Consider the following 12,695-nt stretch of genomic DNA (forward strand, 5'->3'; position numbering starts at 1 on the left):
TTTCCATTAAGCTTTTCTGATGTGATCATTAAAAATGTGCTTTAGAAAAAGCTGATGGAAACGCCCCTAATGTTAAAAACCCAAACATGGACTCTGACTCTTTCTCCTAATATGAATAACCTATTAGTTTTTCTACGGCTGTGAACAAACGACAGGCTGCTGATTTACAGCCGCAATCAACAGTAACCTCTGACAGCACACCCACTCAGCAAACTTTGCATTCTGGGAAATAACCTGCCACCGACATGTTGTAAACTACATGCTGTCACCTGTGAGATGGACAAACCTTTTTTTTTTGCCCTTTTATTTAAGCGTTGGACAAATGAAGCTTTATTACTGAGCTTAAAACCATGTAGAGCCTCCACTGAAAACTTTGATTGTATCAAAGCTCAGGTTACTCATTAATGAGTTGAGATAAAAAAATATATAAATATTGGTTTTAAGTTAACATGGTCATAAATGACCCAGTATTGATCCTTTACTTTATAAAAAGATTGATTGTGTTGCTGCTGCACCTACAGCTCCTCCATCTTTATCTGTCAGAGGCGGGGCCATAAATTACGACCCAGTTCTGCACATCTGTCCGGTGCAGCTGCCATTTTTTTTTTTTGGGGTTTGTTTTCCTAAAATCAGCATTTATATGAATAAAATGCTCAGCTTAGCTGGAATCTAATGAGGCAGTATTCATGCTTTTTTATTTACATTTCTAAAGATTTTAAATTCCACTCTGATAAATAGAACCCAGGGTATCCTCTGTATCTCACAGATTAACCTCACAGAGGAAACTGTCGACCTGACAGAGTGAGGGGATCAAACTGAGTCCCTGCAACCTCCTCAGAACACAAGGGCACTGCACTACTCACTAGGTCAACACTCCCCAGGACACTGGGTGAAAAATAACTGGTTTGTTTAGAGAAGATTGGATCTTGGTCTGCCTCTGAATGAAGCACCAGGATAGAGGAACGTTTCCATTTGCACTGATGAGACTGGAGAGAAACGCTTAGCTCTGATTCACATATCAGAGAACCAATTCATTCCAGCTGTGAGGCATGGTGGTGGAAGAATGATGGTCCGAGCTGTTTTTGGACACATTCTCGTTATATGTCAGGTCTAAGCACCTAAAACATCATACATACATACAGGGAAAGAAATAAGGCACAGAGACAATTAATTTAGTTTACTCGCGAGGAGAGTAGGAAGAGACTACGGAGTTTACAAATCTCCAACCCACTCTACAGCCTTCAGCTTTCTCCTCGCTATTGAAGAAAAGGGGATGTCCCTAATTACACAAGCTGAGGTTTAACTAAGGGGAAGGGAAACAAAAGGATCTTTCTTTAAATCAGCACATATGTTAAAACATAGCATCTGGTTGTTTTACAATTGAATTGTTCCAAGAACACATGTTTAGAAGAAACATGTGATGGAGGATGTTCAGGCCTCTTTCACAACCTGTCCGTTGCATGACCTTTATCTGGAACGATTTTAAGCAAGAGTTGATAAAAGATGAATCACACATTATACATCATAATAGTTCATTAGAACACAACCCATGAAACACAAAGAAAGTAAGAGTATAAATAAAATATTTCTAACACTATACCACAATATTCTCGAGTTGAATGTGAAGCCACCTGTCAAAGAGGCACGGCCATCTTTGCTGCTTCTGTTTTAGTAACACATGCCATGACTCAATCGATGTGTTTCAATCTGTTAGATTAAAGTTTGATTTATGCAAATACTACGTTTGATACATGCTGGTGAAGATTCTCAGTCATCCAAGTAATCCAAAAAAGTAAAAAAAAAAACATCCAGGAAGCTTTTTCAATTCAAAATGTCAGAATTAGCATTGAGTTCAATTTCAATTTTAAATTGAAAAAGCTTAAGTGATGGGAAGCGAAACGTCTTTGAACTTGGAAACAAAGTCCAGTTGACTGTTTTTTAACCTTTTTTGGAATAAGTTTGGTATAAACAATTCAACCAGCGTTTGTTTAAAAAAAAGAAAAGAAAAAAAACTTTAAATGAAAGCTTGCTTACGTCTTCGCTTTATGGCTGCTGAATTCTTGCTTTTTTCTCTCGCAAATTTAGTTTGTTTCTTTGCTTTTATCCTTAAGACATGATAGAGCGAGCCATAATCAACACATTTGTTGGCCATGATGTGGTGGAGCCTGGGAACTATGTCCAGATGTTCCCTTACCCATGTTATACCAGGGATGAGTAAGTATCATCACGTACTGAACATTTAAGCTGCCAAATGCAATAATCCTTAGATTCAGGTGTAAAAAATCAAGTGAACACATGTTGATGCAATTAAATGCGATTAAACTGATTTACTTTACATGATTCGTGTTTTGCTTGTTCCCTTTAGCTTCCTGTTTGTGATTGAACACATGATGCCTCTCTGCATGGTGATCTCCTGGGTTTACTCCGTCGCCATGATGATTCAACACATCGTAGCAGAGAAAGAACATCGACTCAAAGAGGTCAGACACTCCCTGTAGCTTTACATCAGACTGGTTAGGATTTACCCTCGCTGACCTCATGTTTTATTATCGTTTGGATTTATTATTTATTATGACCGTAACGTGTGCAGATTCAGATTTCTCTCCATGTCATATTGCCATCTGGACCCTTGTAGCATAGAGGGCGCCCAAAAATGTCCCCACGGGACCTGGTGGTTCTGCAGGAGAATAACTTTGGTTTCTCTACCTTTAACACATAGAGGTGTTGAGTTAGAATAAATACTTAAACTGGAAAAAAATCGAAATCGAAATTGTTTTCTTAAAATAAGTGAATTTTTGCTTGGATTAAGGAGGTAAAAGAGACATTTTGCCAATGGAACAAGAGAATTTACATTTAAAATAAGAAAACAGAATTGCATTGTTTATTTCAAGTGCATTTTATCTAATTATCTTATTTTAAGAGTAAAAATACTCATTCCTTTGGCAAACTACTCAAATTAAGGATTAATACACTTAACTTAATTCTAATAAGGCAGAAAAAACTATTTTGGTATTTGTCCTTCACCCTTTATAAGGAACTCAATGAAATATGATTGAAAATCAAAATTTCATGCCAAAAGTGCTATTAGAGAACAAAAACTACTACTAATATTACTTTTGTAACATTCAAAAGATGCAAAAATGAAGCTCAATGTAAAAAGAAGAAACAGCCGCTTGCCCTAATACATTAAGAAAAATAACAAAAGTGTCTCTATAAGAAATTTGTGAAAAAAAACTCACAGAGTCAAAGAAACCGTTTTTTTGTTGTTACATAACCTTAGAGCGGAGGTCTTCAACAAGGGGTCCGCGACCCCTAGGGGGTCCACGGAGGTACTGCATGGGGGTCCTCCCTGCAATTGTTTCCACTAATTGAAATGTCTTTAAATCCACATTAACATGAATTCAACACACTGTAGTAAACAGATAAATGGAGGCAGAAGATGTCTTTCAGTCATCAATGCACACATTCAGCGACACACAGGAGCTCTTTCTAGCTGGGCACCGTTTCATTCACAACACCTGTCCCATCAACCAGGAATCAGAATCAGAAATACTTTAATAATTTTCGTTAGATTACTCCATCTGTATTAGATTTACTATAGCACCAGTTTGATATAACACAATTTCACACAACATATATATAATTAGGGGTCACCGCTCCATCTCACCATCAGTTTGGGGGTCCTTGGCCTGGAAAACGTTGAAGACCCCTGATTTAGAGTATTAATGCTGATACATCACTCACATTTTTTTTTTTTTTTTACTTTTCTTTTTATTTACTTTTTAACTTTTCCACTAGTTTTTTCACTGTTTCATTTAACTTTTTACATTTTTTTTTCTTTACTTGTTAACTTTTTTTTCATCTTAATGTAAAGTAGGTAATAAATCATTCAAGTTCTCATCTAATTGGTCAAATGCAAAACTAACATGTAATGCCATGCAGCAGTATCTTTGCTGAATGGCTGGATATAGATCTTGTGTTTCTAGACCCCAATGAGGGACGTTTATAGGGCACGGTAACTTGCCCTATAAATGGTTAAGTATTAATTTTTTCTCGGGACTTTTTATTTTTATTCCCTACATTTTAACAAATAAATATTATTCAAATATCGGTTCTTTCCGCTCCTTTATTTCTCCAACCTTGCCTGTTGGTTCTAAACACATTGATAATTAAATGATGTAACAGCGGCAGCTAAATAGTAAAAGTCAAGAGCTAAGAGAATCAGTCACATTGGAGCCCAGTTAGTTTATAGACAAACAATGATGGAGAAAAGAACGAAAACTCTGCAGAGACGAATCAGATTCTGAAACGTAAGAGATTCCCCACCTGTTAGAATATATGAGGATATTCTGTTTCAATCTGTATAATTTTGCAACCTTGACATTGTAATTACTGCATCTTTAAAGGTAATCTGCTGATTATACAGGACTTCTGTTTAGTTGGTGCCTGCCATAAGCAATGCATGGGTATGAAATGCCCATTAGAGATATTAATATAGGAATTAAAACGTCCGGCTCGGTCTCGAGCAATTCTAAGCAATTAAAGTTACTTTGACAACAAAAATCTATGCATAAAAATGAATAGGCAGAGGGGAGAAAGAAGAAAAATCCACTTTTCTTGAGGCTTCGCTGTGTGGTCGTATCGCGACAGTGGCGTTGGATGTAGGAGTTTGCCCTGAAATCGAAGGGTTGACGGTTCAAGCCCCGACTCCGACTTTCATTGTCGTTGTGTCCTTGGGCAAGACACTTCACCTGCATTGTCTACTGATGGTGGTCAGAGGGCCCGGTGGCGCCAGTGTACGGCAGCCTCGCTTCTGTCAGTGAGCCCCAGGGCAGCTGTGGCTACAATGTAGCTTGCCACCATCAGTGTGTGAGTGTGTGCGTGAATGGGTGAATGAATGTAGTGTAAAGCGCTTTGGTCAAGTCTCCTAACTTGAATAAAGGCGCTATATAAGTACATGCCATTTAGCATTCACCTAAAAACACAGTTTAAATTTATTTTTGTAGATAAATTCTTCATCTTCCAAAAACTGTAAATCAGCCTTAAAGCACCACAAGGTTTGAGGGGAAAACAGATTTAGAATGGATGACATCACACAGCAGAGAGGAGAGGGAAGGTTTTCTGATGAGGCTGAAACATTTTTACATCGCCCTCATTCCAGCATATTTAACAGTTATAGCTTTAACCTTTAGGTACAATGTACAACTTGTACTTTTTTACATATGTGGAGGAGTTTAATTGGTACTTTGAATCTTTTTACACCAGTATCTGTACTTTTAATTAAAGAATATGATTATTTTTGACCCCTCTTCCTTGAAGAGATGAATTCTTCTGTTCCTCACATATCTCTGATTCAGAATGCACCTCATTAGTTACTAAACTGGGATTTAAATGTTAAAGATGATCAGCTCTGAACTGAAAGATCCTTTTATTAAATTTGCAGTAGCATAAAATGTCTTTGTTTTTACGCTCTCAATGTTTGAATGTGCTTTTGTTTGACAGTCTGACTTCATGCTATCACTGCTCTCCTGTATAATGAGTGTAGATACAGTAGATTCTGAAGTCTAACCAGCTTAATGTCGGCCTGTGGTCGGATCCCTCATATGCAGACTTCCATAAGAAAGAGACTCTTTAAAGTTCCAGTTTAGATGCGTCTGTTTCCTATCGAAACTCCCAAAGACAGAAGCTTTCTGTGTTTCCATTCCAACATGGAGAGACTGTACCAAAACCAATCATGAACACCTGGTTAAACTCCCGGGAAAAACGCTTCGGCTTCAGCCTCCAACGCCAACTCAGGAAGTTGTGTCAGAATTTCGCGCTCCTGGAACACACTGATTGCATGTGATCCCCAGGCTGTTCAAACGAGCCAACTGTGAATATAAAGACGATGGCAGGAAAATGAAAAAATAAAATAAAATAATGCTGGAAAAATAACTTAAAGAATGATAAAAGTAAGAATAACATCTGATCATCTTAATCGTCTCAGTCCGGCTTATTGAACATGGCTTAAACATTACTGTAAAAGACATCTAATAGGAAATGTATCATAGTTTTATTTAAAACACTTTATATGTAAGGTTATTAAAAGACAAAAGGAGAATTGAAACATTTTCCCACTCAGATGGTGATATTTTTGGAGAATGATCAAAAAAAGCTAAATGTTTTCAAACTGATTACAAGAAAAACTAATAACTACTACTACTAACTAACTAACTAACTACTACTAACTGACTCTTCTGGAACGCATGACTCAACACAGACAGACTACCTCCTCCGGACAAGCCTCTACCATCCACATAAACCTTAAGGACAAAGAACGTTTAAGGACCAGAATGTTCACATTTTAGATAAAGAAGACAGGTGGTTTGAAAGGGGTGTGAAGGAAGCCATTTATTTTAAAAGAGAAAAAACGGAGGCTCGTCCCCGCGGCTCCCAGGGGCGCCGACATTGCGGTGGCTGGGGGACTTGTTCGGGGCTGTCTCTCCTCCTCCCTTGGTGGGGGTCTGATTTCCTGGGCTGGCCCCTCCTTGGTGCCCTTGCTCTTGGGGTCCCTTTTCGGCTCTCCACAACCACTATTGAGCATTTTCTCTATGGATAAACTTTACATGCACAGGTTCACCCTCACAAACAATTACAGGTGCTTGGTTCCAGGTACTCAGAGATTCCCTTCCATACAGAAAGCCCACATTCATATCTTCAGGTAACACAGAGTACATGTCATGCCTTCCCAATACCAATTGCAACTAGGCCAACAGCTAGGCCAACAATGACCCTTAGCGACTGCCTTTTCAAAGAAATAACCAGTATCAGTAACGACCTCAACGACTCCCATTATTAAGGGGTGGAGCCGGTTTTCCAGCTTCAATGTGCATGTTTTCTAAGCCATTACAAGGCTCTATAAAAGCCTGGAACTCAACGCTAATCCAGACATTTTGAGTTAAACTTCCTGGATGGAAATCGAAACAGCTTCAAACTTGGAAACAAAGTCCAGTGGATTGTTTTTTTAACTTTAACTTTTTGGATTAATTAACTAAATTAATAATACAGGTTCTTTTGGATCTAAATGGACGTTTAGAAGAATCACTTTATAAAAAAAAAGCTGCATTTGTGTTTTTATCAACACTAAAACATTAGTTGGTTCTTTATCCTTTTTTCCAAAGTTATTAAGGGCCACAGTGGGGGGGTCCAACAGGCCCTTTGAGGCCCCGGATTAGCTGCTATCAGACTCCGGCCACTGAGAATGAATTAAAGTCTCTTGTTTTTGTGAGTTCTGCTTCATCTCTGCTGTGTTCCATAGTGGAGTGAGTTTGGTGGTTCAGGGCCTTGAGGTGTGTTTATGTGCTTATTTGAGTGTTGGATAAACTAGCTGACTGTGTAACCTTTGGACTCCTTCATCAGGTAATGAAAATGATGGGCCTGAACAATGCAGTCCACTGGGTGGCCTGGTTCATCACCGGCTTCGTCCAGCTCTCCATCTCCGTCACCGCTCTCACCGCCATCTTGAAGTACGGCAGGGTGCTGCTCCACAGTGACCCGCTCATCATCTGGCTCTTCCTGACCATCTACGCCGTGGCCACCATCATGTTTTGGTGAGATTTAACCAAACACTTTTTAGAGCCAGACTCAAAGTTTTTAACATTTCCCAAAAAAGCTTCTGAACTGTTTTTTTGAAAGCTTCTCTTAGTTCTGTTAAATTGGGACAGTTTCCATATTGACTCCCAGAATATTATTGTGTTATGCTTTAATGAAATTCCTGTGTGTCACATTTTGGATTGTCTTTATGATTCCTTAAAGAATCGATAGTGAATTGTTTCATTAAACATCGATCATGTTGCAGCTTCTGATCAACCTGTAGAATATATTTAATTAAATTCATTTCAGTTTATTTATATAGCATCTATTCACAACACATGTCATCTCTAGGCACTTTGAAATTCACCAGATCATCCAGTCAAATTGATTAAAAGCTTTCTATCTAAGGAAAACCTGTTGATTTCATCGACTCCTTGATTTGAAGGCAATCCCTCACACTAAGCATGCTTGTAGCGACAGTGGAGAGGAAAAACTCCCTTTTAACAGCAAGAAACCTCCAGCAGAACCAGGCTCAGTGTGAGCGGCCATCTGCTGAGGCCGACTGGGGTTCAAGGAGACCGAAGCAGACATAGAAAAAGAAGCATAGATACAAAAGGCAACTGTCAACCAGCTCCACAGGCAGCCCCGTCCAGGAAACAAACAGCCAGCTCCCAGAGTATGAAGAGAGCACATCCAGCCAGTCATAGTCAGAGAAACAGGACTACACTGAAAAACAGGCTGATCTCCAGCATCTATAAACAAAGGTGTTGATGGCAGCAGCTGATATTTCTCTCCAGGATGGAGTCACAGCCAAACAGGAACAGACTAGATGAAGCTACTATGAGAAAAAGCAGAGAGAGCAGAACGTTAGACATTGAACTAACATTATGCAGAGCGGGAGAATAGAGATAGAATCAAGCAGAAAAGTGAAAAAGGAGTCCCTATGTCCTCCAGAAGGGCTGGTTATCTCCCGCAGCAGTGTGTCGCAGTGAGCTTGACGCAGACATTTTGATTTATGCTAAATTTTGAGCATGGTCTGCGCTATACACTGTGGGTCTAGATACGGCCCAGACGGAGAGGAAGTGGGGGTGAATTTAATCCGACACGGAGAGACATGATGGCGAAAAAGAGCGGGGATCCAGGTGGAAAAAGGGTCCCAGCGTTCTCGTGCACCTCACTCTTCTAGCTGGCCCAACTTCACAAGTTGTTTTCTACAATTGCGGTCATAAAAACAAAACAAGTCGGCTTCCTGTCTGCGGTCAGCTACAATTTGGGAGAGGTGCAGCGGAGTGTCTGTGGAGGGGGCGAGGATGTCTATTTGTTCACTGCGACACCTACGCAGACGACCTATTTTCAAAGTATAAATCAGCCTTAAGCCTACAGCAGCAGAACTATAGAAATAGCTCAAGATAACCTGAGCCACTCTAACTATGTGACCTTCTACCTGACTGAGGCTGAGGAACCAGGTGAGGCGTAACAATCTGTCCAATCAGAGAAGGCCAATGGCTCTGTGACAACAGTTAGAGGATCATCAGTTAATGATGGAGTAATCTACTAAATTCAGATGCTGGGATATGGGGTCTGTTAATAATCCTTAAGGTAATATTGAGCCTGATCTTTCACCCTCCATGTGCTCCAGGCAGGAGGCTGACCCAGCGGGCCACAGGCCTTTGGCAGTAGATATCAATTAAGAATAAATAATGATTTTCTCTTTGTTCCCCAGTTTCCTGGTATCGGTGATCTACTCCAAAGCGAAGCTAGCTTCAGCCTGTGGAGGAATCATCTACTTCCTCAGCTATGTGCCCTACATGTATGTAGCAATCAGGGAGGAGGTGGCCCACGATAAGATCACTGCCTTTGAGAAGTGTATTGCTGTAAGACCTTTTCTAATTTTCCTCCTCCTTCATGCGTTGCTGTTGAACCGGATGTTTCCTAACCTGTTTTCTGTCTTGGCTTCAGTCCCTAATGTCCACAACAGCCTTTGGTCTGGGCTCTAAGTACTTTGCTCTGTATGAGGTGGCTGGTGTGGGCATCCAGTGGCGCACCATCAGCCAGTCTCCAGTAGAGGGCGACGACTTTAACCTGAGCCTTTCCATGATGATGCTTATCATTGATGCTGGGGTTTACGCAGTGTTAACCTGGTACATAGAAGCTGTTCATCCAGGTGAGAAATCCCTGCTTCCTGAATCCTGCCGGCTGTCCGCTCCGTTCACGGCGGTTAAACACGATTCCCTCCCCCTGCAGGAATGTATGGGCTGCCCCGCCCCTGGTACTTCCCCCTGCAGAGGTCCTACTGGTCAGGCAGTGGACGTGTTGAGACCTGGGATTGGCCCTGGTGTGGAGGGGGGGCTCCACGGCTAAGTGTGATGGAGGAGGATCAAGCGTGTGCCATGGACCAGCGGAGGTCTGGTACGTCTGTTTTGAACTCTCTTATGCAAACCTCTGAAAACTGAACTATTATCTTTTTTTTCTAACTTTCATCCAAAATAAATGTCAGAACGTCTTTTCACTTTACCTCCAGAGGAGATGCGGGGCATGGAGGAGGAGCCGACCCACCTGCCTCTGGTGGTCTGCATAGACAAACTCACCAAAGTGTACAAGACTGGCAGCAAACTGGCCCTCAACAAGCTGAGCCTCAACCTCTACGAAAACCAGGTGGTCTCCTTCCTGGGACACAACGGAGCTGGGAAGACAACAACCATGTAAGGAGGAGGAGTTCCAGCTGGGAAGCGTTGGTGTTGTGGTTCATTGCATCTGTTCAGGTTTCACCACGTCTCTGCGTTCGTCTTCACAGGTCCATCCTGACCGGCTTGTTTCCTCCAACCTCTGGCTCTGCCACCATTTATGGCCACGACATCCGGACTGAAATGGAGCGGATCCGTCAGAACCTGGGCATGTGTCCGCAGCACAATGTTCTGTTTGACAAGCTGAGCGTGGAGGAGCACCTGTGGTTCTACTCCAGGCTCAAGGGCATGGCGGAGGAGGACATACGCAAGGAGATGGACAAGTTAGTATGAAGCTGCTGAACCCACAGAAGGCTGAGTGAAGTGGATTCCCCAGCAACATCACAACAACCTGCAAATAACCTAAATGCTTAATGCAGATCTGCAATGTTAGAATTCATTTTTGTTTGTGCTCATTTGTTTGTGAGACATTGAAGATATTGTTTAGGTCACATCCCCTTATTAAGCTCAGATGCATCTGGAGATCTGGGAGGCTTCTTGCTGTCTGCTGACATTCAAATAATGGAGGTCTATGGTGCCCGAGACAGAAAGGTCCATAAAAGTCCACAAAAAAACGTGTCAATATTCCTCCATACTGCTCGTCCAATGTATTCCAAGTGTCCTGAGTGGGTAGCATCCAGAATTTACTCGAAACGAAGTCATTTAGAATGTTTTTAGAGCATAAACAGTAGTGTATAGGATTTCCTGAAAGCGAGTTCACGAGTCTACGGAAACCGCGGCAGACCAAACCAGATGAAAGTGCGCATTCAGCGTCTGCTCTGCCGATAATGCAAGCGTAGAAGAAGAAATGTGCTGTTTACCTGTGCAAAGAAAGAAACAACGAAAGAAAAATGTCTGAGGACTTCAGTGCTGAGGAAGAGCATGAGTTCTTTGCCGAGCTGAATGCGCACTTTCATCTGGTTTGGTCTGCCGCGGTTTCCGTAGAGTCATGAACGCGCCGGCGCGCGCTTTCAGGAAATCCTATACACTACTGTTTATGCTCTAAAAACATTCTAAATGACTTCGTTTTGAGTAAATTCTGGATGCTACCCACTCAGGACACTTGGAATACATTAGACGAGCAGTATGGAGGAATATTGACACGCTTTTTGTGGACTTTTATGGACCTTTCTGTCTCAGGCACAATAGACCTCCATTATTTGAATGTCAGCAGACAGCAAGAAGCCTCCCAGATCTCCAGATGCATTTAAGATATCAAAAAAGTACTCCAGAGTGTTGTTCAGCATGGGGGTGAGTAGAAAATGAAGGCTAATCATGTTTTGGGTGTACTATTCCTTTAAGGATCTGACCCAAAAATGCAGTAAACCACTCAGAGAGCAAGGCAAAAGTTTGAACAGGTTTATTGATAAAACCAGCGGGGGTTGGATTTAGGAAACTCAGTGTACTCAGAGGGCTGGTGAACCGGAACTGAAAGGGAGGAGGGAAGTACACAGAGGTGAGTTCAGGAACTGTGGGAATCTTGAATGCAGTGGGGAAAATGCTAGTGAGGGACTCACGTTTGGGGGAGTTCTTCTCTAACTAGCATCCAGTCTGTGTGGGTTGATCAGAGAAGAGGGAACATGTCAAAGAGTGGACAGGTAGACATTCTTTGGACCTGGAGGAGCACTGGAGCGGACTGTCACTTGGATTTCCGTGAGGGACTTGAACGGCACATGTGGAGGTTTCTCCCCTGCTTAGTGTGAACTCGATAAAGAATCCTTCCAGGGGAAGAAGGCCCAAACATCCAGTATGCAGGAGGACTTCCTGCCAAAGGCTAAGACAAAAAAATAAGTTTAAACTCAGAGAGACAAAGATACAGTTTGACTTAGTGGAACAAAGACTTAGGTTAGATTCTTCTAATCTAAGCATGGCTAGAGTACCCAAAACTGGCAAACACTCTGGCGTCGAGGTAGTGACAGTCCACTGCTTAAGTTCTCCTCCAGATAATGATCCAAAGAGCCGCAGGTGTGCAGGGAGGACCAACAAAGACAGGGCACCACCTGGTGGTGGAGGGAGAGACAGACACAAAACAGACCACACAAACTGGATTCCGGACAATTTATTTTGAGGAGTATAACATTTAATTATTTTGGGGGTAACTTAAATACATTTGTGATCAGTGGAAATTACCATCTAGTAATAATTTCTCAAAATGAGATTTGATAATTACCTTCAAACAATTATCTTCTTTTAAATGAACTAATGGATGTTTACCTACAAAACCAAGCAATTAATAGTGAAATTTAGCATGCATCATTCTGAGCAGAAAGACTTGATGATAAATAATTAATGATGTCATCAATTTCCTCCAGTGGTAGTGCTGACCAACACAAAACATGGATGTGATCAGTTTATGTAAAAAGATATAAATCAGAAATGAAAGCTGCTCAAAAGAAGCAG

At 41.4% G+C, this 12,695-nt stretch overlaps 1 protein-coding gene across 1 annotated transcript in view; it reads left to right on the top strand.

The window, feature by feature from the left end:
• Positions 1 to 12,695, top strand: part of abca2 (ATP-binding cassette, sub-family A (ABC1), member 2) — a gene marked incomplete at its 5' end in the record, with an annotated part of 68,450 nt that overhangs the window by 23,318 nt on the left and 32,437 nt on the right. Inside the window, 8 exon segments of the mRNA XM_038295202.1 lie at positions 2,112 to 2,214; positions 2,366 to 2,480; positions 7,399 to 7,589; positions 9,296 to 9,446; positions 9,532 to 9,736; positions 9,817 to 9,981; positions 10,094 to 10,274; positions 10,367 to 10,579. Coding sequence (XP_038151130.1) covers positions 2,112 to 2,214; positions 2,366 to 2,480; positions 7,399 to 7,589; positions 9,296 to 9,446; positions 9,532 to 9,736; positions 9,817 to 9,981; positions 10,094 to 10,274; positions 10,367 to 10,579 — 1,324 coding nt within the window.

The sequence above is a fragment of the Cyprinodon tularosa genome, unplaced genomic scaffold (genome assembly GCF_016077235.1).
Source record: "Cyprinodon tularosa strain WSP-4 unplaced genomic scaffold, ASM1607723v1 ctg351, whole genome shotgun sequence".
NCBI lineage: Eukaryota > Metazoa > Chordata > Actinopteri > Cyprinodontiformes > Cyprinodontidae > Cyprinodon > Cyprinodon tularosa.